The 21,980-nt window shown below is 35.2% G+C and overlaps 2 protein-coding genes and 1 long non-coding RNA gene across 10 annotated transcripts in view; all 3 read left to right on the top strand.

Moving 5' to 3' along the window:
• Positions 1-16,330, top strand: part of si:ch211-278j3.3 — a 48,890-nt gene extending 32,560 nt beyond the window's left edge. For 2 of the 6 annotated variants that reach the window (XR_015517882.1, XM_087297705.1), the window contains 4 exons: positions 363-477; positions 10,267-10,398; positions 12,408-12,651; positions 14,698-16,326. Coding sequence is in view for 2 of the 6 variants with exons in the window: in XM_087297705.1 (XP_087153831.1) it covers positions 363-477; positions 10,267-10,398; positions 12,408-12,651; positions 14,698-14,893 (687 nt within the window). In the remaining 4 variants the exon portion in view is untranslated. Of the gene's footprint in view, positions 1-362; positions 1,584-1,626; positions 4,198-10,266; positions 10,399-12,386; positions 12,652-14,697 lie in introns of those variants that run through there. The other 4 variants (XR_015517881.1, NM_001443504.1, XR_015517880.1 and 1 more) reach the window with 4 other exon arrangements.
• LOC147832192 (uncharacterized) lies at positions 5,669-8,469 on the top strand. The gene is made up of 3 exons (XR_015518347.2): positions 5,669-6,090; positions 6,337-6,768; positions 6,946-8,469. It is a non-coding gene; the product is annotated as an uncharacterized LOC147832192 (long non-coding RNA).
• Positions 16,331-16,848: 518 nt separating the features above from the next.
• Positions 16,849-21,980, top strand: part of si:dkey-71h2.2 — a 97,888-nt gene continuing 92,756 nt past the window's right edge. For 2 of the 3 annotated variants that reach the window (XM_087298126.1, XM_087298132.1), the window contains exon 1: positions 16,852-17,000. In XM_087298126.1, coding sequence (XP_087154252.1) covers positions 16,934-17,000 — 67 coding nt within the window. In that variant the 5' untranslated portion in view covers positions 16,852-16,933. Of the gene's footprint in view, positions 17,001-21,980 lie in introns of all 3 variants that reach the window. The other variant, XM_087298123.1, reaches the window with a different exon arrangement.

Genomic DNA, 21,980 nt, shown 5'->3' with positions numbered 1-21,980 from the left:
GCAAAAGGTCCGAACTCAACTTGATTAATTTATTCGACTATTTCGTTAAACAATCAACAGTTTTAAATCCGGTGCATTTTTGGATTTAAACCTCCGCTGGATGTTTTCATTCACTTAGAGCTGTGGCACACACTGCATGTAATATCATTGTCAAAACTCCATAATAGGGGCTCTTTAAATGTTATATAGACAAAAACAAATATCAACGTTTTACTCAAACATACACCTATATGATTCTGTACATCCAGAATGGTGTTTTAATTTCTTCCTACCTAAATATATGACACAATAAAAAAGAAAAAAATGATTATAATTTCAATTTAATTCTGACTTTATATATGTGTCTGTTTGGTTGCTTTTAGGTCCATGGTCGCTGTAAGAAAAACAATACCTCAGGAAGTAAGCATTATCTGACAGTGGCCAGCGGGGTCATGATGTCTGTTTTTGTGTCTCCAGTCATAGCAGCCATTACTGTGGGTAAGAAACTCATCTATCCATTTCTATGGTTGCATCTAAAATGATTGTGGTTTTAAAATGTTGTGGTTATGTAGCATGTACACTGCAGTGCTTATATACAGCATTTCCTTCACAAACTGTGCGTTGTGTAAATATATTTGAGAGGAGATTTTATACAATATACTAATAAAACTTTTAGGGTCATTAAGATTCTCTTTTACATAAATTATTGAATTTAATTGATAAAAGAAAGCCATTTATAATGCCAAGAAACATTTCAAATAAATACTGAACTTTCTATTCATCTAAGAATTGTGAAAAAAATACATCACAGCTTTCATTAATATCATAAGCAACACAACTGTTTGCAATACTGATAATAGTAAAAGGTTTCTTGAGCAGCAAATTGTCATAGAATGATTTTTAAAGGATCATGTGACACTGAAGTCATTTAACAATAAATTGCATTTTGAGATTAAATTAATTAATGTTATTTTAATACAGCTTTATTGTATTTTCATCAAATAAATGCAATTATGGTGAGCATAAGACTTCAAGACCACCAAATAATGTTATCACCCCCACACTTCTGAACATTAGTGTTAGTAAAGTGTGTGTTGTTGAGCACTTCAGCTGTTCTATTGTTAGGAAACATCAGTTCAAAAATGCTGACTTGAGTGTTATCCCTTTCTATTGATTTTTCTGGCTTGTGTTCAGACAAATGAAGATACTAAAGATGAGAGTCTGTTAAATGAGGGAAGCAGAAATGAAAACAAACACATTTGAAAGGATACATAGTTTACCCCTTTTTTAAGATTTAACATTAATATTATGGTTGTTCTGAGTGTGCCAGTTTAGGTTCAGTTCAAAACACAGTTTAGATTTTTTTACTATAATGTGTTAAAACTGTTATTTTTGGGGCGTATACACAGCTCGCTGTTTCAGGGGCGTGTTGCTTCACATGAAAATTAGTTTCGACTTCCCGCCCAACGTAACAAGGGGGCTCTGTGTTTGGCAATAGACAGGCAGACAGAGAGAAGCAACATGAGTGAGAGGACAAGCATTCAGCTGGACATGTACGACTCGGACACAGACCAAGCAAAGAGTACACAATCATTTGTGTCTTTGTATATTTTTAGAGCCAACTGTGTGCTAGTTTAAAGTTCTGAGCTTGTACACCGAGATTAATAACCACGCACACTGAATTAACTTTGACTGAGACACCAGATGCACCACTCAGATCCGCGACACGGCACACCAGACACGCACATTCGCATGTTATTTAAAATGAAACTATTCAGATGGCGCTTTGTGGCGTGGCAGAAATATGAAGTGTCCCGAATTGTGGCTGCGTGCCTTGGACAGCCGCCGACTTGAAGCGCCGTTGTGTGTACCCTGATAGAAACCTATGTTTAGAATTCTAAAATGCATGGCGCTGCGCGTCACAGAGCGTCGCTTCTGGTGTGCGACCTGCAGGCAAGTTTGTTATTTTGTTTCCAATAGAGGGACATGCAGATGAGGCAACGCGCTCGCACTTTCCGGCTACACATAATTAAGATCACAGGGAGCTTCTGTGACTGCGAGAATTGCAAACGGCTGAAGTTCTAGGTAGACTCAATGAAAAGTACACGTTTGCAAACCTACCTTCAAACAAACTAAGTTACAAACAATAATTCTGATTAGAGTCATCGTGGTGAATGCTGATCTTGTGTTGAGCCCAGTGAGCCTTGCATCTAAAAATTGAGCAAGGGTGTTCCTTAATGACATCGCTTTGACTCACAGGCTGAAAATGGCCGACGTGAAACAACAAACTGAGGATATGGTGATGCGCGCCTTTCAATCAATATTGGTGGGCGGGGGGACTGCACTCCTACTCCAAGTTGCGGTCGGTCTAAAAAACGCTCCAATTGGTCCACCGTTATTATGTTGTTAAATTGAAAAAAAAAAGGAATGGGTGTGTTTATATCACCCTAATATGACGGTCTATAAACTATATTTACACATGTCTGTCCAAACAGCTTGAAAAGTTCCAATGCCCTTTAAGGGATTGTTCATCTAGAATTCATTCTAATGTTCTTATCATTCCTCTAACACTGTAAAAATATATTTTAAATAACAGTTTTCTTTTGCTTGTGAATTACTAATATTTTTTGTACATTTATGCTGGTGAATTGCATTCTGTTACTTGTTTTTTGCTTCGACGCCTCTTAATGTTGCAAATTTACCACAGGAATTTCGATTGACAATGTCTGTAGTTTAAAATCATCATTTACATGAAAAAACAAGGCAATGCGTAAGCTCAAACTGATTAAAAACTCAAATGCCATTTTTTAAGAGGTTGTGAACTGCTTGTTTAAAAGTTTTGTAATGTTCTGTGGAATCCATGTAAAAGCGTTATCATTATCAAAAGTTTTACTTTAAAACCCATCATAATTTGAAATTAGTAGACTATTTTCTATCCAGTTTTAAACCTCTCTCAACACACCATTTGAATTGTTGTGGTTGATTGTAGAATCTGAAGCAAACCCCCCATTGTAAACCCCGATTGACTAACAGATTTGCATATTTAAATATATACATATAAAATACTTTGTTCCAAGATTAGGATGCAAAATTTGAAAAAACAGCTGTGCACCTACTTATGTAAGCTTCTAAAACAGGTTCAATGGAAATAAGTGCTTCAGCTTGCATTTTTTAGAAACCCCAAAAACTCACTTCAACATGCATTTGACGGCTGTTTCCAGGTAAAATGATGAGGGTTGATAGCAGTATGACAGCTATTTGTTCCTTTTCACACTAATGATATTAACAGGGACATATTTTTAATAATTGAAGGATTTTTATGCAGTACTTTGCACACCACTTAAATCTCCGAAAATAACTTAACATGGTGTGTTTTCGATTTGTAATGAAATACACTTGCCTTACATGTGTATCTTTATATGGACAACTTTTCTGGCATGGTAAGTTTGCTCGGTAGCTGAGTTTGCATGGTTTTGTATTTGTGATCCAGAGTGCTCAGGTTTAAGTTTGGTGAATCACAGTACTACAAAAGAGATAAAAGTAATGTAGAATTAAAATAAACTATCTGGTTTAATTTTTCACTTTATTCACTTTTTTAATTGTTCACTTTTCTCTTATGTTTGCTTTTGAAAACAAAATTGATTGGGTTTAGGGAAGAGTTTTGGTAGGTAGTTCAATGGCCTAGGTGATCTAAACGACAAGCCCCGCCTTCTTGTAGATATGTAAAAGAAGGATATGTATCTGAAACGTATATCATATCCTATGTAATGCGTTTCAGGTTAACAAAAATGTATTAGCGCCCTCTACTGGATTTGTCATCTTAAAACGTGCAACAAAATGTACCTAACTTTGTAACGACATAGTGTGTGACTCATTGTCCTCATTAACTCCACAACAAATACATCAAATAATCATTGGGACAGTTCTTACTGTGGTATTTCTCACAAACATTACATGAGATCTGCTTCTTTCATGTCTGTCTGTTATCTGAAGCAGTCGAGGGTGGAAATAGAGGCACACTCTCACAGGCGCGTGGAAACGGTGGGAGGGGAGGACTAGCATTTTGTGGACAAGCACAGTCCACAAAAACAGCTGTAAGATGCTTAGAGCTAAAAATTACAAAACTTCTGAAAGGTATAATAAATAATCTGATGAGTGTTTTGAGCTGAAACTTTACAGACGCATTCTGGAGACACAAAAGACTCATATTAAATCTGGAAAAAGGGGAAAAATTGGTGCCCTTTAAAACAAGTAAGGGAGTAAATAGTGGGTGCGTTTTCGTTTTTGGATAACTGCCCCTTTAACTAGCCTATTTAACTAAAAATAAACAGATATTTCCTTTCATAAGCTGAATTACAGTGGGCGGAGCTAAACAGCAAGTGAGTTTATGGAGGTGGAGTTCAGACACACTGTTACACAATAAAGAGGCTCATTCCACAGCCTGCAGTTGGAGGATTGGCTTCAGTATAAGCTGCTTTTACACTAACAGGAAAGTTTTGAGTTCTGAAGCTTACAGGATGTTTGTGTAGTACAATGACCTTTTATGTGTTAAAAGATCAAGGGAATTTAAATTTCTCGGTTCATGACCACTTTAAACTTTTCTACATCAAAGGTTGTCAGAGCAGAGATCAACACCCATGAATCCCAAGCTAGCAACTTAATTAATGGATAGGTTTTATAGTGGGTTTTGTATGGAGCTTAAAAAGTGAATCCTGACCACTCTTTGAAAGTTCTGAAGGAGTCAGAGGAGTGAAGATGTCAAGCTTCAAAGGAACCAGAAATGTATCATAAAATTAGTTCATATGATCATTGCAATCAATGTCACATTGTTTACATTAATTAAGTTAATATTTAATATTCTGCAAGGAACTTATCAAATAGCAATTTAACTTAATTAGGGGCCAAACACCGAATGTGCGTAGGCACCTATTGTATCAATTCTGGTTCTTATTATTCTTCCTCTTTTTCTTCTTCCGCCATTTTGATTTTGCTCAAACCATTTTTTTAAACTCCTCCTAAACCACTGGCCATTTTTCATTTAGCACATGCGCAAACTTGATGTAATGCTACTAGGTGACATTACAGGCTGAATCACTGCAATGGTTTGAAATACTGACAGAGATGGCAAAAGTACACAAATCCTTTACTCAAGTAGAAGTACAGATACTTATGTTTAAAATGACTCTGGTAGAAGTTGAAGTACTGACTACATTTTTGTACTCAAGTAAAAGTAAAGAAGTGGGGCCTGAAATAAGTAAGAAAGTAATTAAGTAAAAAGTATTCATTACTATACCTGTTTTAGTTTCACAGTAACTACATTGCACATCATGTATACATCTGTACATGATAACTTACATCTTTAATTCGTTTGTAAATCTAAAACGTAATTCTTCTGCCTATACTGTATTTATTACTAATAAATGTCTTAAATTTAACACATCATTTTGTCCAAAACATATTTGAGTTTTTTCTTCTTTTGATAAAAAAAACAATGTATTTGTCCACAAATAATTGTTTGCATTATGCTAAAGCTGCTTCATTGTCTTCAAACAGCACTCTCTTGCAGCTCATATGATTTGTTTGTTTGTTTTCAGAGTACTGTGTATATTTTATTAAACAGATAAAGTTATTAATGCTGTTGCTACATTTTTGTACCATCTTTTTTCTTTTTTTCACATGATAAATTCCTGATCCTTTGCATTACATTTTTATTCATAAATCACCCAGTATAAATAGTCTTAAATGTTCTAAAATATTTATCTAACAATCTATCCAACAAATTTAAATAAAGACAACAGTGTATATAATATACATGTTAAAACTATAAAACAGTATATATTCTGTACTAGGAAATATGAACTCGTAGGAAGGAAAGGAAACCTCATTGCATAACGTGTTCATAGGTATTGAATTGCTTTAGTACTAACTGTACAAACGTTAACAAAAAGCACATTGATATTTTTTTCCCCGCAGTAGTAGATCGAGAGATCAGTGAAGGACCGTGCAACATCGTCTGAAGTGGACAAAAGACTTAACCCCATTTAAATGCCAGATTTGCACAGAAATGCATCTCTTGTTTTACCTGTAATCCGATCGACCAAAACGCATCTTGTTACCCGGCATAAACATGACAATAATCGCGGACTCCCTCTGTCTTATCTATGTTAGCCATTCCCATGGTAAGCTTAATAAGCAAGACTATTTACGGTGCACGATCAGAGGTTAAAATAGCCGCGCAATGACAAAGAGTAGATTGACTAACTCAATAAGGCGTTCAAATTGTGCAATGAAAAGAAATAACATTGCGCCACAAAACAAATGAAAACGAAAGTAACAAGCCCAATTCAAATATGTAAGAAGTAGAAAGTGCAAGTATTTGTGTACAAATGGAAGGAGTTAAAGTAAAAAGTTTTCAGAAAAACATGTAGTGAAGTAAAGTATACCAGAAAAATCTACTTAACGAAGTATTTGCGCTTCATTACTTCCCATCTCAGAGTAATAAAACCAAACTGAAAGTGTGTGATCTAGAACTGACATTGACCAAACTACATCAGTTTGCACCACCTTCAGGGTAATATTGGCAAACAATTAAATTCTATCGATAGAAACCATAAAAAAATCATCAAATCACTTTTGAATAGTTTTGTCTATTGTCATGAGACTGGTCTTGCAGATTCCTTGGATCATACAGAGAACATTGATATAATTTATTCCCTAATTGACAAGACTTCCTGTCCACCATCTTGAATTATTTTGAAAATATGTTGCTTTGAACTCACCATAGATCAGGTGTAGGCAAACTTGATCCTGGAGGGCCAGTGTCCTGCATAGTTTAGCTCCAACCCTATTCAAACATACCTCCCAATAGAGTTCAAGTGATCTTGAAGACACTGATTAGTTTGTTCAGGTGCGTTTGACTAGTGTTGGAACAAAACTCTGTAGGGACACCGGCCCTCGAGGATCAAGTTTGCCCATCCCTGCCATAGATCATTAGCCCAATTTCCATTAAATATGGCTCAAAACATGTTGCCAAAACATGATAGAATTTTCCAGTTGCTCTGTAGCTTGTTGCCGTGCTTGTTTATGATGTGGCCGCTGGGCTGCTTGTCCCCGATAATTGCTGCTTGCAGCTACAATTTCTGACTGCACCTGAATAATGATGGCAGTGTTGTGTTGCTCTGCATTTGCCTAATTTTTAATGTTTAGATTATTAATTACATTGTTTACTTGTTTAATATGTTAGACCTGTAGATTTATCATGCACAGTGGTCGTGTATGAATCTGCTTTATTCTTTAGTCTTTTTGACTATTATTACAATTTATGTGTTACAAACATTGATTTAGAAGAGCTGAATTAAAAAATAAAGAGAGATAATAGTTTATAGTTCATATAAACCGTTATTAGTCCCGATCAAAAAACTAAATTAAACTTCTGATCAAATTTTTGTGCTTTACAAGGAGAGTGAACTAAACCTCATCATCCATACTACACACATTTTCATTCACACACACACATGCGCACGCATAGAGAGCTGAATTGCCGTGTTGGTCTCTGATGACTCATCTATCTTGTGCTCTGGCACTCCTGTGAGAGCTGGAGCGGACAGGGGGAAGATTACAGCAGCCGGCTGCAACTAAAATGTCAGAGCGATCTCCATGGCATAGAGTGAAGTCCTGAGCGCAGCATATTCACTCCTGCTTGCTCTTCTCACAAACCCAGAGCTTGTGTTCCTGCTTATTCTCCCGTCTGAATAGCCCCGTCTGTTCTGCTGCTCTGACCTCTCCTTAGCAGAGCCACAGAGGGGCCTCGTCCCCTCCAATGTCCCCATCAACAATGCCACTCTGTTCTTATCCAGAACCAGGAGGATCACCGCCTTTTGTCTCCTTTATTGCATGTTGTCCTTGTCTTTGCTACTAGTATTATGTCTCTATGACATGAGGTGAATTACTGTCCTTTCTCCTGCTTTAAGATGATTAATTTCTAAACATGTCTGTGATTTCAGTTTTTTTTCACATGGTCTTTTGCATATAGGGATTTAAATGGTCAATTCATCCTAAAATGTCAGTTCTGTTATCATCTACTCATGTCATTTCAAGCTTCAAAATTCATCTTTGGTAAGCAAAAATAGATTTTTTTTATTAAAATCTAAGGGACTTTTGTCCCTCTACTGAAAGACTGTGCATAAAAAATTCTGAGGCTTTAAAACGTCCTTAAAATTGTTGTTGATTTAGGACTTTATTTACATGTAAACATGGACAGAATTTCAACCACACCTGCTTTACATGTGAAAACAATCAGTGTATCTTTCATCCTTTTCGTATCCCTTTTCAAAAAAAAAAAAAAACTTAGAAAACTTTTTTTTTTTTTTTTACTCAGAATTTTTTTTTTGATTTTTGCTTGATTTTTTATTTTTTTTTGGTTTAGGGTGGGATAACGAATAAAAATGGAAAAAAAAAAACTACATAAAATAAAAAAAAATAAAAACAAAAGTACTCTTTGTTATAGCCCCAGCACCCAATGTCTTCTGGTCCTGCAAACATTATAAAAAAAAAACTATTAAAATATAAAAAAAACTAAACAATAAAAAACACAAAGTAAACAATATTTATTATTATTATTATTATTATTATTATTATTATTATTATTATTATTATTGGGCATTGCTCGGAAGCAATCATGCAAACCAGGTTCTGCTCGGAAATGGCTATCTTTGCTCAGCATCAGGGGCACAGCAGCTAGACATTTGACAGCAAACTATGACCGTATTTAATGACAAATGTGTAATAATACTGCTAATTTACATTTTTATTTAATTTATGCATACGCAATCAATGTAAGCCTGCTAACGGATCAAATGATAGAATATGTAAACTTAGTCTACAATAGTAATAATTCAAAGCCTGGGTGCTGATTAGCAAAGCACTATTATTTTGAGGGCGACGTCACGAGCTCAGATTTAGTTGACTAATCAGAGGAAAAGGGGCGTTTCAGCACCGCCTACATGTTTATAATAAATTTTAAAGTCGTTTATCCGTTTTCCTGTCCTAAAGTTAAAAAAACACGAGACAAAATCTCGTTTTTTTCTTACATTTTTTGTGAGCAAAAGAACGTCCATTTTCTTAGTTTTCCTTTTTTTTTTTCTTTTTTTTTTTGAAAATGGATATGGAATAGATGGAGATTACCCTGATTGTGGACTAACATCAAATTTTAGATCAAACAAACCATGTGACAAACAAGAACAAACCTTAATGGTTCTGGAGCATCTGTAACACTCCTGTAAGCAATTTTCACTGATTCATATTTAATAAAAACCTTAATTATTTTAATCTTTAAAAAAGCGATGTCTTATCAGAGGACTTTGATTAATCCATTCAATTTGAATGAACACTTTCATCATGGTCATTTTCATTTCATTTATTTTCCTTTAGGAATAAACTAATTAATTATAATTAAGTATAATAATTGATTATAATCAGGAAACAGGATGTGTATCTGAAACACAACCAAACATATCCTATGTAGTAAAAATGTAGACTGCAACCTCTAGTGAGTTGTCATCTTAAATGTGCAACAAAACGTACCAAGAGCAACATATTTTCGCAAAAATGTAGGCTTAGGCACGTATTTTCAATGAACCTTAGCTGTAGATTTGGGTGAAACGCGTTCCTTAGTAATGCGTTACTGTAATCTAATGACATTTTAGGGGAATGCAGTAATGTAATGCATTACATTTTGAGTTAGTGTAATTTGATTAAAGTTACTAAAGTCAATGTAATTGTGTTACTTACGTTACAAATACAGTTTTTAAAAGAAAAAATGCTTCTTTTAAATCACATTTTCTGCTGCAATGTCAGTTAATAAGCATGCGCTTTTAAATTGCTGGAGAACGTGAGCTGAAAGGGCTGCTGTCGAGAGTGATTGCTTTTTCACTTGGAAATACAGACAATACTTTAATTTCATTAAGTGTAAAAGCTAAAATATTGCTGTGAAATGCAGTCTGTCCAGTCTCTAAAGAACTTTTGACTGCTTTTAACTGCTTTTTGACTGCTTTTAAAGAAATTTGTTCATCCATTCATTGGTTCTGGAGCATCAAGCAAGTCTGCACAAGTTTCTCTAACTAAATCTAAATGCTTTAAACACTGTTCACTGATTCGTGCTTAATAAAAACCTTAATTCATTTCCTTAGTCAATTTAATTTACTTTATTTTCCTTTAGGAATAAACTTTAATCAATTATAATTTAGTATAATAATTGATTATAATCCAGTAAATCTTCTATGTTTCCAGGTGTGGGGGTGCCTCTTATGCTGACGTATGTCTATGGAGTGGTGCCCATGTCATTATGTCGTAATGGCTGGTGTAGGCCACAGTCAGAGCCTCCTGAAGTTCGAAACATACAGCTGGAAGACTTGGCCAACTGTAAGTCAAACCTCCTGAAGTTGAGCTATAAAATTATTCCTAACCAGTTTGCAGATTAAAAGATGCGCTGCTTTTAATTTAACTATTTTTAGTAGCTTTATTAGTTGTCCATTAGAAATAGTGAAAAATGATTTGCCATCGTTAATCTCGAGGTTCTTGTTTTTCTTCTTGGGAAATTTGGCTGAGAAAATAATGCAATCATGCAATAAAACCTGAAATATATTGTGGTAACATACAGTATGAATGTGAGCAATATACTTTTTCAGTGGTAGCATGTAATTGTTTGTATTTTTTGTATCTACCATAAACAGATTAAGTTTAGTTCTTCTACAAGTGATTAGTACAGCAAACAAAAGTGTCTGTTTATGGAACTTAGCTTGTTAGTAATTTGTGTAGCTATGAGCTATCAGTATACACTGTAAAAAAAAAAAAAAAAAGTAATTTTACGGTTTATTTCTGGCAGCTGGGGTGCAGAATCTCAAACAAAGATTGAATTACAGAAATTTAACAGAAATTTAAATCTAAGGAAATTTCTGTAATTTAATATCCGTTATTTTTACGGTAAATTTCTGTAATTTAATGGCCATTATTTTACAGTTATTTCCAGCACCCCAGCTGCCGGAAATACACAGTGTAGCTAACAAAAAATCTATAACTACCTTAACCTACCTTATTAAAAGCCTTTAATATAGCCAAGTATTCACTGTAAAAAGCTTCTAGTTAGTATAGTTTATGCTAGTGTAAGCTATAAACATTATTATTCACAGTAACTGGCTACTTTAATTTGTGTTACTAATCTAGAAGTGTTGTGGCTAATAAAAGTATCCACTGTTATCTGCTTGATAGTAATTTGTGTACACAAGCTAACTACTCTAAGAAAGAAACTGTTTATGTACTGTAGCTAACAATTCCCACAGTAAAGTGGTTTGTTAATATTAGCTAACTCCTAGCTAAGAGCTTAGCTAACTCTTAGCTTGTTAGTAATTTATGTACAGTATCTACTCTAATGGGAACTTTTGCTGTAGCTAGTAATATAATTCACTGTCTTAAAGCTATTTTGTATACCTTAGCTAATGACTGTAAATTAGAAACTTTTATGTAGCTAACAAATGTACCCACAGCTTGTTAGTATTTATTTTTAGCTAAATAAAAGCTAAGAGCTGTTAGCTAATGGAAGTGTCACTGCAAAGCATGTTAGTAAAGTCTGTAGCCTACAGTAACTTACAGTATAAGGTAAGAGCTTTTAATATAGCTAGTATTCACTTCTAGTTAGTATAGCTTACGCTAGTTTAAGCTAAACATTATTATTCACAGTAATTTACTACTTTATTTGTGTTACTAATCTAGAAGTGTTTACTGTGGCTAATAAAAGTATCCATTCACTGTGATTAGCTTGTTAATCATTTGTTAAGGTAGCTAAGATTTTACTGTTGTTAATGAAAGTATTCACCATGTGCACAAGCTAACTACTCTAAATCAAACTTTTTATGTAGCTAACAATTCCCACAGTAAAGTGGCTTGTTAGTATTGCTGTAGCTAATAATATCATTCACTGTCTTTAATGTCATGTGTTGCCTATACTTTAGCTAACGATTGTAAATTAGAAATGTTTATGGAGCTAAATGTACCCACATCTTGTTAGTATTTATTTTTAGTGAACTATAAGCTAAGAGTTGTTAGCTAATGGAAGTGTCACGCTAAAGCATGTTAGTAATTAGCCTAGCTAACTACCAAAAGCTATAGTTTGAAAAATAGAAGAACGGAAATATCTTTTCTACTTGTTGGTAATTTTTGAAGTTGCTTAGTTTTGATTATACATATGTTTAATTTAGCTTAGGAAGCTAGTTTCAAAGTTGCTTACCCAACACATTAACCATGACACTGTTTGCTTTGACACGATCCTGATTTATTATAAAGCTGTTGCACAGTTTTGAAAAATTAAGCTCTCAGTTTGGCCTGATCTGATGACATTTAAACTTCTCTTGAAGATCTTCTATTTTCTCATGTAGTCAGTGATCACTGGACCGGACAGAACAATCCAGCTCTGACCGATGCAAGCGTACAGGAAGTGAGTGTGAATGTGGAGGAAGTGATGGCGCTTCCCAGCCTCAGTGTTCTCCAGTCTGGAGCTGCAGGTTCCGCTGAAGCCTCTGATGATGGACATGTTGACAGCACGGAGCCGATAGCTCAGTCAGATGAAGTGGATGTTGTTGAGGAGTGTGCCTTCAGCAGCTCACAGACATTTGCTCTGAGGTCAGCATATTTAAACACATGGTTTGATTTTGCAGGCAGTTTTTCTTTTTTATTCAAATATGAATAAGCAATGAAGATGTTTTTTAAAATGGTTTTGCACACCCAGCCTGCATTTGTTTGATCAAAATATCACAGTATAATCAGTAATATGTTATAATATGATGTAACTTTTTTCCTAATTCAATAGATTTTAAAATGTAATTTATTCATGATTTGACAAAGATGAATCTTCAGAAGTACTCCAGTCATCAGTCTTACATGATCCTTAGTAAATCTATTCTGATATGTCGATTTGCGGCTAAATATTTGTTGTTTTGTTTCCTCGGAATTTGTTATCTAACATTTTTTTTACTTCATACTCCCCCCAAATTAAAAAAATAAATATATAAACTATTTATTGGAGTATGTTTTACCAGGAAACGCTATTTCATTTTCTTTAGATCAAATATCACACTTAAGTTTGTCAATTGTAGATTTCTGTACAATTAGATCATTTTATATAAAACACTTTTTTGGTAGCACTTTATTTTACAGTCCTGTATTACATGTACATAATGTCTACCTGTCAGAGTCATTGCATAATTCCATTCTGTCTTTATACCTGAAGCTAACCTTAACCCATGTAGTGACCTTCTATAATCCTGTACTTTCTTTGATAGGTAAACAGAACAGAAGTTAACAGAAGTTTCCAACACTGATATTAAAAAAACATTCTTGAGCTGCAAAGTATCTCGTTTCTGAAAGATCATGTTAAACTGTAGACTTGAGTAATGATGCTGAAAATGCAGCTTTGTTTTCACAGGAATATGGTATATTTTAAAAAAAATATTAAAAAACACTATTTTTTTTAAATATATAAATAAATCTGGGGGTCAATAATTGTCACAATCATTTAGATCCTTGTTTACTTCTCTCTCTTTCTTTATGTCAAAATGTACAATAATATTCTAAAATCTGTGATATTTGTAAATTTTTAAATAAAGTTGGGGAAAAAATAACAAAACACTTATTTTAAATTTTGATCAAATAAATGTAGTCTTGGCGTCACAGTGGCGCAGTGGGTAGCATGATCACCTCACAGCAAGGAGGTCGCTGATTTGAGCCTCGGCTGAATCAGTTGGCATTTCTGTCTGGAGTTTGCATGTTCTCCCCATGTTAGCATCCCTCTCAAGTCCAAAGACATGCAGTATAGGTGAATTGGGTAAACTAAATTGTCTGTAGTGTATGTTTGTGAATAAGTGTGTATGGGTGTTTCCCAGTGATAGGTTGCAGCTAGAAAGGTATCCGCTGTGTAAAACATACGCTGGATAAGTTCATTCCTCTGTGGCAACCCAAATTAATAAAGGGACTAAGCCAAAAAGAAAATGAATGAATGAAATGTAGTCTTTTATATAAAGACACCCTCTAGACCAGGGGTGTCCAAACTCGATCCTGGAGGGTCGGTATCCTGCAAAGTTTAGTTCCAACCCCAATCAGACACACCTGGGCTAGCTAATCAAGCTCTTACTAGGCTTTCTAGAAACATCCTTACAGGTAAGTTAAGGCAAGTTGGAGCCAAAATCTGCAGGACATAAGCCCTCCAGGACCGAGTTTGGACACCACTACTCTAGACTTTTGAATGCATGTGTGTGTATTTACATTCTTAGATATGTACACTAAGCATGTCGCCAGCCTGATTTCACCAAATAGGACATGTTAGGATCAACATAGATGTTAATCCTGGAACAACATTCCAATCAACCGATCAGAATTAAGGCATATGTTTACAGTTTATGTTTAGGCTTACGGTTAGGTTTAGCACTTTTACATAACTGTTATCCAACTACTATTCCCCTCTGGTTGGGGAATGATTTACAGTTATGGTTGGGTTGAGGGGTGGGGAATAGCTATGGATTATATTTTTGAACAAAAATTATGTTCAAGGATCAATGTTGATGTTAATCCAGGGTCACATCATGCTTGGCAAAATCATGATGTACCTGTGTATGTACTGTAAAATAAAATGCAACCACATTTTTTCCCTTCTGTTCGCTTTGTTTCCATCAGGGAAGGCACTAATATTGAGGTGCGAGTGGAGATTGAAGCTCAGCCGCGGGGCGCCCGGAAGCCGAGCCTCAGCAGTATTTTGTCTAGTAAGAGCTTGTCGGCAGAGTCTCTCAGCCAATCCCATGAACCTCTGTGTGCCTCCAAACAGACCGGCAGCACCGAACCCATCCCAGTTCCTGAGATCGACAGCGTCTGAGCAAAAAAAAAAAAAAACTGGAGAACCACTGCTTCCATGACCCACCTGGAGCTTCCAGCCGCAGAGACTCAGCAGCCTGAGGGCAGATGCCAAAACGCCATGCAGGAGATCAGAGAAACTTAAACGACCTAGCGCATGTTTGTCAACCAGTTTGAGGAGTGCTAACCAATTTTATACTGTAAACTCTATCGCCTATTTGGATGATGCTCTGGTTAATTTATTCGATTAGCTTTTTCTTTTAGCTGTACCCTTTGATCTCATGACCATATGGTTCACGTCCCTGAAAAAAGATGAAGTAATAAGCTATGGATTAATAGCATGGCTTCTTGATGTGCCATGTGACTAGCAACACGCAGGCTGAAGAGAAGTGTGCTGCAGGCTAAAGCTAACTTTGTTAATGGGCTTTTCCCTCATGGTATTCATTCATTCAAATTATGCAATTTTTTTACATAACCGTTGCGTTTTCATGAAGGAGCAGTACATTCTGTGGGATTTAGGTCTAGGATTAGCCTCCAGCGTCATGCTGTTTCTGTTACTGTATGTCCTGAATATGCTAATCTTAGGTCAGAGCTGGTGTAAACGCCATGAGGGCTATGATTTAGGCAAAACACTGCAGGTGAATAGGTACAAATTCATTCACAATACATTCAAAATCGCATTTTTTTTTTTGTATTACAAGTTTCCTAAAATGTGTTTAAATAAGGAAAGAAGGCATTATTTTGTTAAATAAGCACTAATTTGCATACATTTCTTGCCCAAAAATCTGAACATTGGATGAATTCTGGTTAAAAATGGCTTGTTTACTTTCTTTTGACATGTTATAGATGGAATCTTGAGTATTATTTTGTCACTCCAAAGTTCAGAAATTTATGCTTACCGCCAGGACTAAAGGTTGAATAAAATATTGTATATTATCAGTCAGATATGAACACATTTCTCAGCTTCTGAATTTAGCTTTGAATAACTCAGTGCATCTGAAATGCAAATTTGTCACTCCAAAAGCTGTGATTTTTGCCTGCAGTGTTTCGCCCTTAAAAATAATGATCTTGTTTCACTTTTAGATCTTTATTTCTGCAGTTCAAGCATTTGTTTTTCCTCAGTCGAGTCGAGAGTTTTAATAGCCCATTAGCTAAAGTGAGCACCTTTTCTCAAAGCAGTTCAGCTTGCTGAGTAATACATTGAACTAATACCTCAGAGCCAACAGATGTTTCAAGTCCAGACTATCTTTGCTGGCTTTTTTGACACTTGGCATCGAAGGAAGAACTCAGAAAGCTAGATCAGGCCTCTAATACAAACATTTAACCCCGTCCTGTTCAAAAAACAAATCCTGTTTAAAAGACTTCCAGGAGTTTCCAAAACTGACTCTTCAATGCTGCACTGCAGATTGGGAACAATGATTGGAACAGTGTGTCAATAAAACCATTTGTATTCAATGAGGAATGGGTTTTCTTTTTGCTTTTTTTTTTTCTTCGCATCATTTTGCATAACATATTACCTAACAATGAATCAATACATTTATCCTTCTTTTATTTCAACTAATTGTTATTACATAAAAGTGTCCACAGATTGATTCAGTTGTTCATGTGTTTGTGCATGTGTGTGTTGTTTTAATATATTACCTAAATTGTTTGTTTATAAGCCCAACTTTTTTAAAAATTAACCATATTGGCTACACAAAAAAAAATGGCTGGGTTTTGTTAAGCCGACACTGTGAAATACGGACAAACCCAATTAGGTTAAAAATTTCAATTTAACATTAATGTAAAAGAAAAAAACAACACTTAACGGTGGGTTTGACATATGAAGAGTTTGTATGCAAAAACCTCTAAATGCCTTTTGAAAACTAGCATTTCTTTTAACCTCCTATGTTTATGTAAATCATTTCCCTGTACAGACAATGATTTACAATGATGACATAGATATATACACTAGATATCGCATAAAGACCCTGAACATGCTTCATTAGGGCTGCCACATTTGTACAGTGTTCCCAGGACAATGTCATTCGACTGCACTAGTCAAGACTAAGCCAACGTGAAGATGCTGGACTTTTGCGCCGTGTACGGATGTAGAAGCAGACAAAGCACAGAGGCAGAACATTTTATGGGTAAGCTTTCGTTTTTTCCACTTTATTTGAACTTTTGTGCTAAGTCACGTTTTTGATGATGTCACTTACTGCACTGACCATGAGGCAAAGTAGCACCAACTTGCACTAAATACTAGGCTTATGCTAGTTTTGTTGAATAAAATAAGCAAACAAAGTAAATGAAATATGATAGCAAGATGCTGTAGTGCTGGAAACTTGTATTATTGTCGGCTAAGTAAACAAGTCGTTCATAACGGCAGTTCATTAATTCACCAACGAATCACTCCCTTTGTTAGAACGAGAAGTGTAAGCGGGAGAGGGTGTGTGTGTGTGTGCGTGTGCGTGTGTGTGTGTCAGGGTCAGGACACGCATTAGTTCAAATTTAACAGCGAGGGTGGATAGTACATTTCCATGCACACAAACACGCGCTCTTTGTCGGCAATGCCCATGCGGTCACTTATCCATCCATGTAGAAAAGTGATGTAAAATGATCATTTTCCTAAATAAAAAAAAATATTTTTTACTGACCCCCAGGGAAACTCGATCATAGATATTTATATATTTGTACTTGCGTATATCTGTGGCTCTGCATGGACAGTCCTCCACTTCACCTTGGTCCCACATTTCAAAGGAGCGCTCCTCTGTACTAAAATGGCAGCTCTGTTGACGCGTCCATTCTAATAGACAACAATAGCACAGGCAACATCTAGTGTAGATCTATGCATTGATGAAATACCCTATTCATCGACATAAAAGTAAATCTACTGAAACTACCCACAAGAGCCTGAGGAAAATGCTTATTTTAGAAGAAAAGTTTAGATGGCATTTAGAGGTATTCCATCTGAACTCTTCATAATTGACCCAACAAAGTGTAGAGTTGTCAACTTAAATTTAAAAAAAATATGTTTGTGCAAACTGAATGTCTTTTTAACCATGTCTAAACATTACTTTATATCACCTTAAAAATATTTTTTGCTCTTCCAACAATCGTTTTATAGTGTGTAAAAAAGAGTTGGGTAAAATGTATTATATTAAAATTTTAGGCACTCTGTTAAGAACTCTTTTGAAAAAGGCTGAACTTCTTGAAATATACTTTCAGATTACTTTTCCTAAAAAGTAACTAAGAAACAAATGTAGTTACTTTAAATTAAAGTGACTTAAAATTATAATTATAACATTTAGCTATAAGGTTTATATCAATATAGTTATAAAGTTTTTCACAGTATTACTTGTTTCCCAACACAGGTAAAAAAAAAAAAAAAACATGATATAAATGTTATTATAAGCTAAAATATGCACTCCAAAAATAACGTTTGTGGTTCATTCTAACTAGGCTTTTTTGTGAAAACCTAATATTTTTATGTTTGATCCCCTTAAATTTGCTAAAACTAATCATATAACTTAATTCCTTCATGTTGCCCTGACACAAATTGATTGTGTCGAACCCAGCCTTTTTTACCGTGTATCAATAATGGGTAAAAACCTTTAGTGGTTTGTGTCAAAGTTATCCTACATCCTTAAAATTACAATAATATTTTTGTGATAAGCTTTTGTGAAGCTTAAAAATAATATGCTTTACTTTTTTTGCTACACTGAAAAAAAGGTATGTCTGCAAAACTGTTGCAAACAATTTATATGTGTTGAATTTAAACAAATTAAAATTAAGTACTGTTCAACTTCATTTGTTTGTTTGAATTCAGCCCAAAAATTGTTTACAACCACATAAATTATAAAAAAATTTGTAAATCCTTGAAATCATATTTGAATCATTTTTTCAGTGTATATAAATATGTTTTGAGTGAAATAAACGATTGAGTGAATTGCATTTTATTGACTGTGCATTTAGAGGATGTACATAGTACATTTTCTGTTTATAATTGTATAAATGTATGATAATCATTATTTATTTGCTCAAAAAATCTTTGATGCACTTGAGATTCTTAAAACCCTATTTTCGCTTTTTTTTTGCCAGCATTTCTGTAGAACACGGGCTGCAGGCAGAGGGCGCTATAACTCCAAATAAAACAGAGTCCAATCAGAAATCCAAGCAATGTTGTAACTCTACAAAGGCTATTACTTAAAATTTTTCCAGGCTTTATAGCGTATTGTACTTACTAACTAAAGACATTTATTTTAGTTTGCAGTATTGCAAAACATTGCAGTATTTGTTTTTGGCAACTCATTGTGGACTTGTTTTTATAACCTTTTTATTTTCACTTTTGAAGCCAGACTTGCACTTACAGTTCACTAACTGTAGAAAACATTGTTAAAGCTACCTGAACCTGCTTTTATTGTTGTTTCAGGCTAATAGTTTTAATAAAAATCCATAATATCTATTTCACCATTTTTGCCAGGTGGACTGATAATATTCTGATTTAATTTGAAAAAGACCAGACAAATTAGTTTAGAAGGATTATAAGTGAAATACATCTAACAGTATTATAGTAGCACATTACACTGAAACAGTGTCCATAACTATAACTGAATAGATGTAACTGTAAAAGTTATTACAATACTTTGATAGGACATCGTATTGATCACAAAATTTCAGATGTGCAACATTACAGGACAAATTGCAATGTGTCATTATTTATTTAACAAACATAAAGCCAATATATAAAACAGCATGGGGGACAACTGAAGACACCCTATTCATTGCTTGTAGAGCTGCTGTAGATCCACTTTTCTCAGCAGCTACTGACTTTTCGTCTCTGTTGCATATTTTGTTGACTAAAAGTTGTATTGCAACAACATACCAATTACTTCTCATTTGAGTATTAGTAGACTGTCTGCTTAATATCTATTGATACTGCTCCTTCAACAGATTTAACTGACTAAAAAAAACTTTGCATGTCAATTTACACTAACCTTAACCATAACCCCAACCTAACAATCTGCTTATAATCTATTGAGACTTAGTTGTCATGCAGATGCAATGTAACTTAAAATCAACAAAATGTGTTAAAGGGACCATCAAAGTAATGTGATACCGAAATTTGACCCACTCTTTCTCAAAACACTACTCCAGTTTGAGGTTTGTGGGCATTTGTTTTTGCTCAACTTTTCAGTCAAGATGAGGTCTGGATTTTGAAGTTACTATTTAACTTCCAATTAGATTTACTGATGTGCTTGGGATCATTTTCTGTTGCTCACATTAGTTGTCGGATAGATGGCCTCACATTTAAATCTAAATAACTTTAGTACAAAAAAGAACTTATGGTCAACTCAATGGCTGTGGAATGCCCAACTGCCCATATCCTGTGGCAATAAAGGAAGCCCAAAATCCTCAACCCTCTACCAACAGTCTTGCAATATGAGGTGTTTGTGTTCATACTCTTTTGGCTTCCAGCCAATGTGGAGCTGTGCCTTATGAACAAACATGTTTGACCTTGTTTGTTCAAAGAGTACTGTTCTAGAAGTCTTTCTTCTGGCAACTCTTCCCAACTTGTCAGAAACTTTTTTCTTATTTCTAAGGTTGTCTGGCATTTCAGTTTGACCTTGGGATAAATTTGCTGGGAGTCCACTCCTGGAAATGTTGATGTTGGTTTCAAATGTCTTCCTCTGTTGAATACTTGCTGTATTAGGCCTCCCAGATTGATGGCGACAACACTTGATTCTCTACGATTATGAGCAATGCCTTTCCTCCTTAACACACACCTGAATGTTCCAAACTAACAAACTTGATAAACATGTATAGAGGTTCTTTTACTTGCTGATGAACATGTTTTAAAAGTTATTAGTGCTTAGCAGCTAGTTATCCTGATAATTCTTATTTTATAGGGTGTCCCAAATTTGACACAAATAGCTTTTCTATTTTGGCTTTGTCTTGTTAGCCTGTAAAAACACCAGGAGCAGGATAAGGCAGTTTTAGTGTTAGTGTATTGTCAGTGCAGGCTTGATGTTAAGCTGCACAGTTCTAAATTTAACAAGCGTGAAGAAGTTGACAATCCTTAATTGACTAATCAAAATCTTCAATAGAGAGAAGAAACATTTCCAAAACACAGGGTATGGAGGGAAGATTAAATATCCAAGATAAGGAGATTGACACAAATGATGATCAAACAAGGTCTAAACAAGGGGGCGTGGTAAATAAAAAGACAGGATGAACAGGGTACCTAGAAAATGAAGAAGAAACAAAAACACATAATAAGTTAGTGGAGTGACAGTCCACTCACCCTCTGGAAAGACACAATATAAGGCTAAAACATATGAGGTCTAAATGAGGACAGAGAGAGGGGGTTCTGGAAAAGGACGAGGAGCAGTAGAAGAGTGAGCAAACTGGAAAGGATCAGGTGAAGATGAAGGAAGGAGCCAAGCTGGAGCAGATGGTTGGTGGAGACTGGGAGGTGACTAGAGAAACCAGGAACAGGATGGACCAGACAAAGTAAACCCTAGGCAGAGATTGTCACCCCTTTCCACTAGCATGAACTGTGTGCTACTGTAGTTCTGAGCTAGTGCTGTTGCTGGTTTAGAGTTGGTTTACTTTGAAAAGAACCACTCTGCTTTGGACTACTACTTATTATGTACAACAGAGCCGCTGCAAAGCCAGGTCCAATGTCACTATACATTTCATCCTACCCAGCAATGCAAAAGCATCAAATACAAACACAGCATCAAAGTACATGGCTATTAATGTTATTGGCTTTGTACATTTGCATCAGCAACCAAACAAAATCTTTTGATATTTCAAAAATGACACTCCAAACTGGTTCTTTTTTGTTGTCATAGCAACCCTGACCTCAGCCACTGATGCAAGTGGTTCTTTTAGACCAGTGATATTTGGTGCTCATTAAGAACCACTTTTGCTGGTTCAGAGCCGATGCTTTGGGTGTCAATAGACAAAGGATAAATTTGGAACTAGGTTCTGGCTCCAAACCAGCACTTGAACTGCCTTAGTAGAAAATGGATATGTGACAAGACAGGAGGAACCAGGCAAAACCTAAACCACAGCCAGAATCACGGTGGAGCAGATGTAAGAGTAACCCAGGCTAAAGACAGAGA

This window comes from Danio rerio, chromosome 20 (genome assembly GCF_052040795.2).
Source record: "Danio rerio strain M-AB ecotype USA chromosome 20, GRCz13ab, whole genome shotgun sequence".
NCBI lineage: Eukaryota > Metazoa > Chordata > Actinopteri > Cypriniformes > Danionidae > Danio > Danio rerio.
This window is presented reverse-complemented; position numbering and strand designations above follow the sequence as displayed.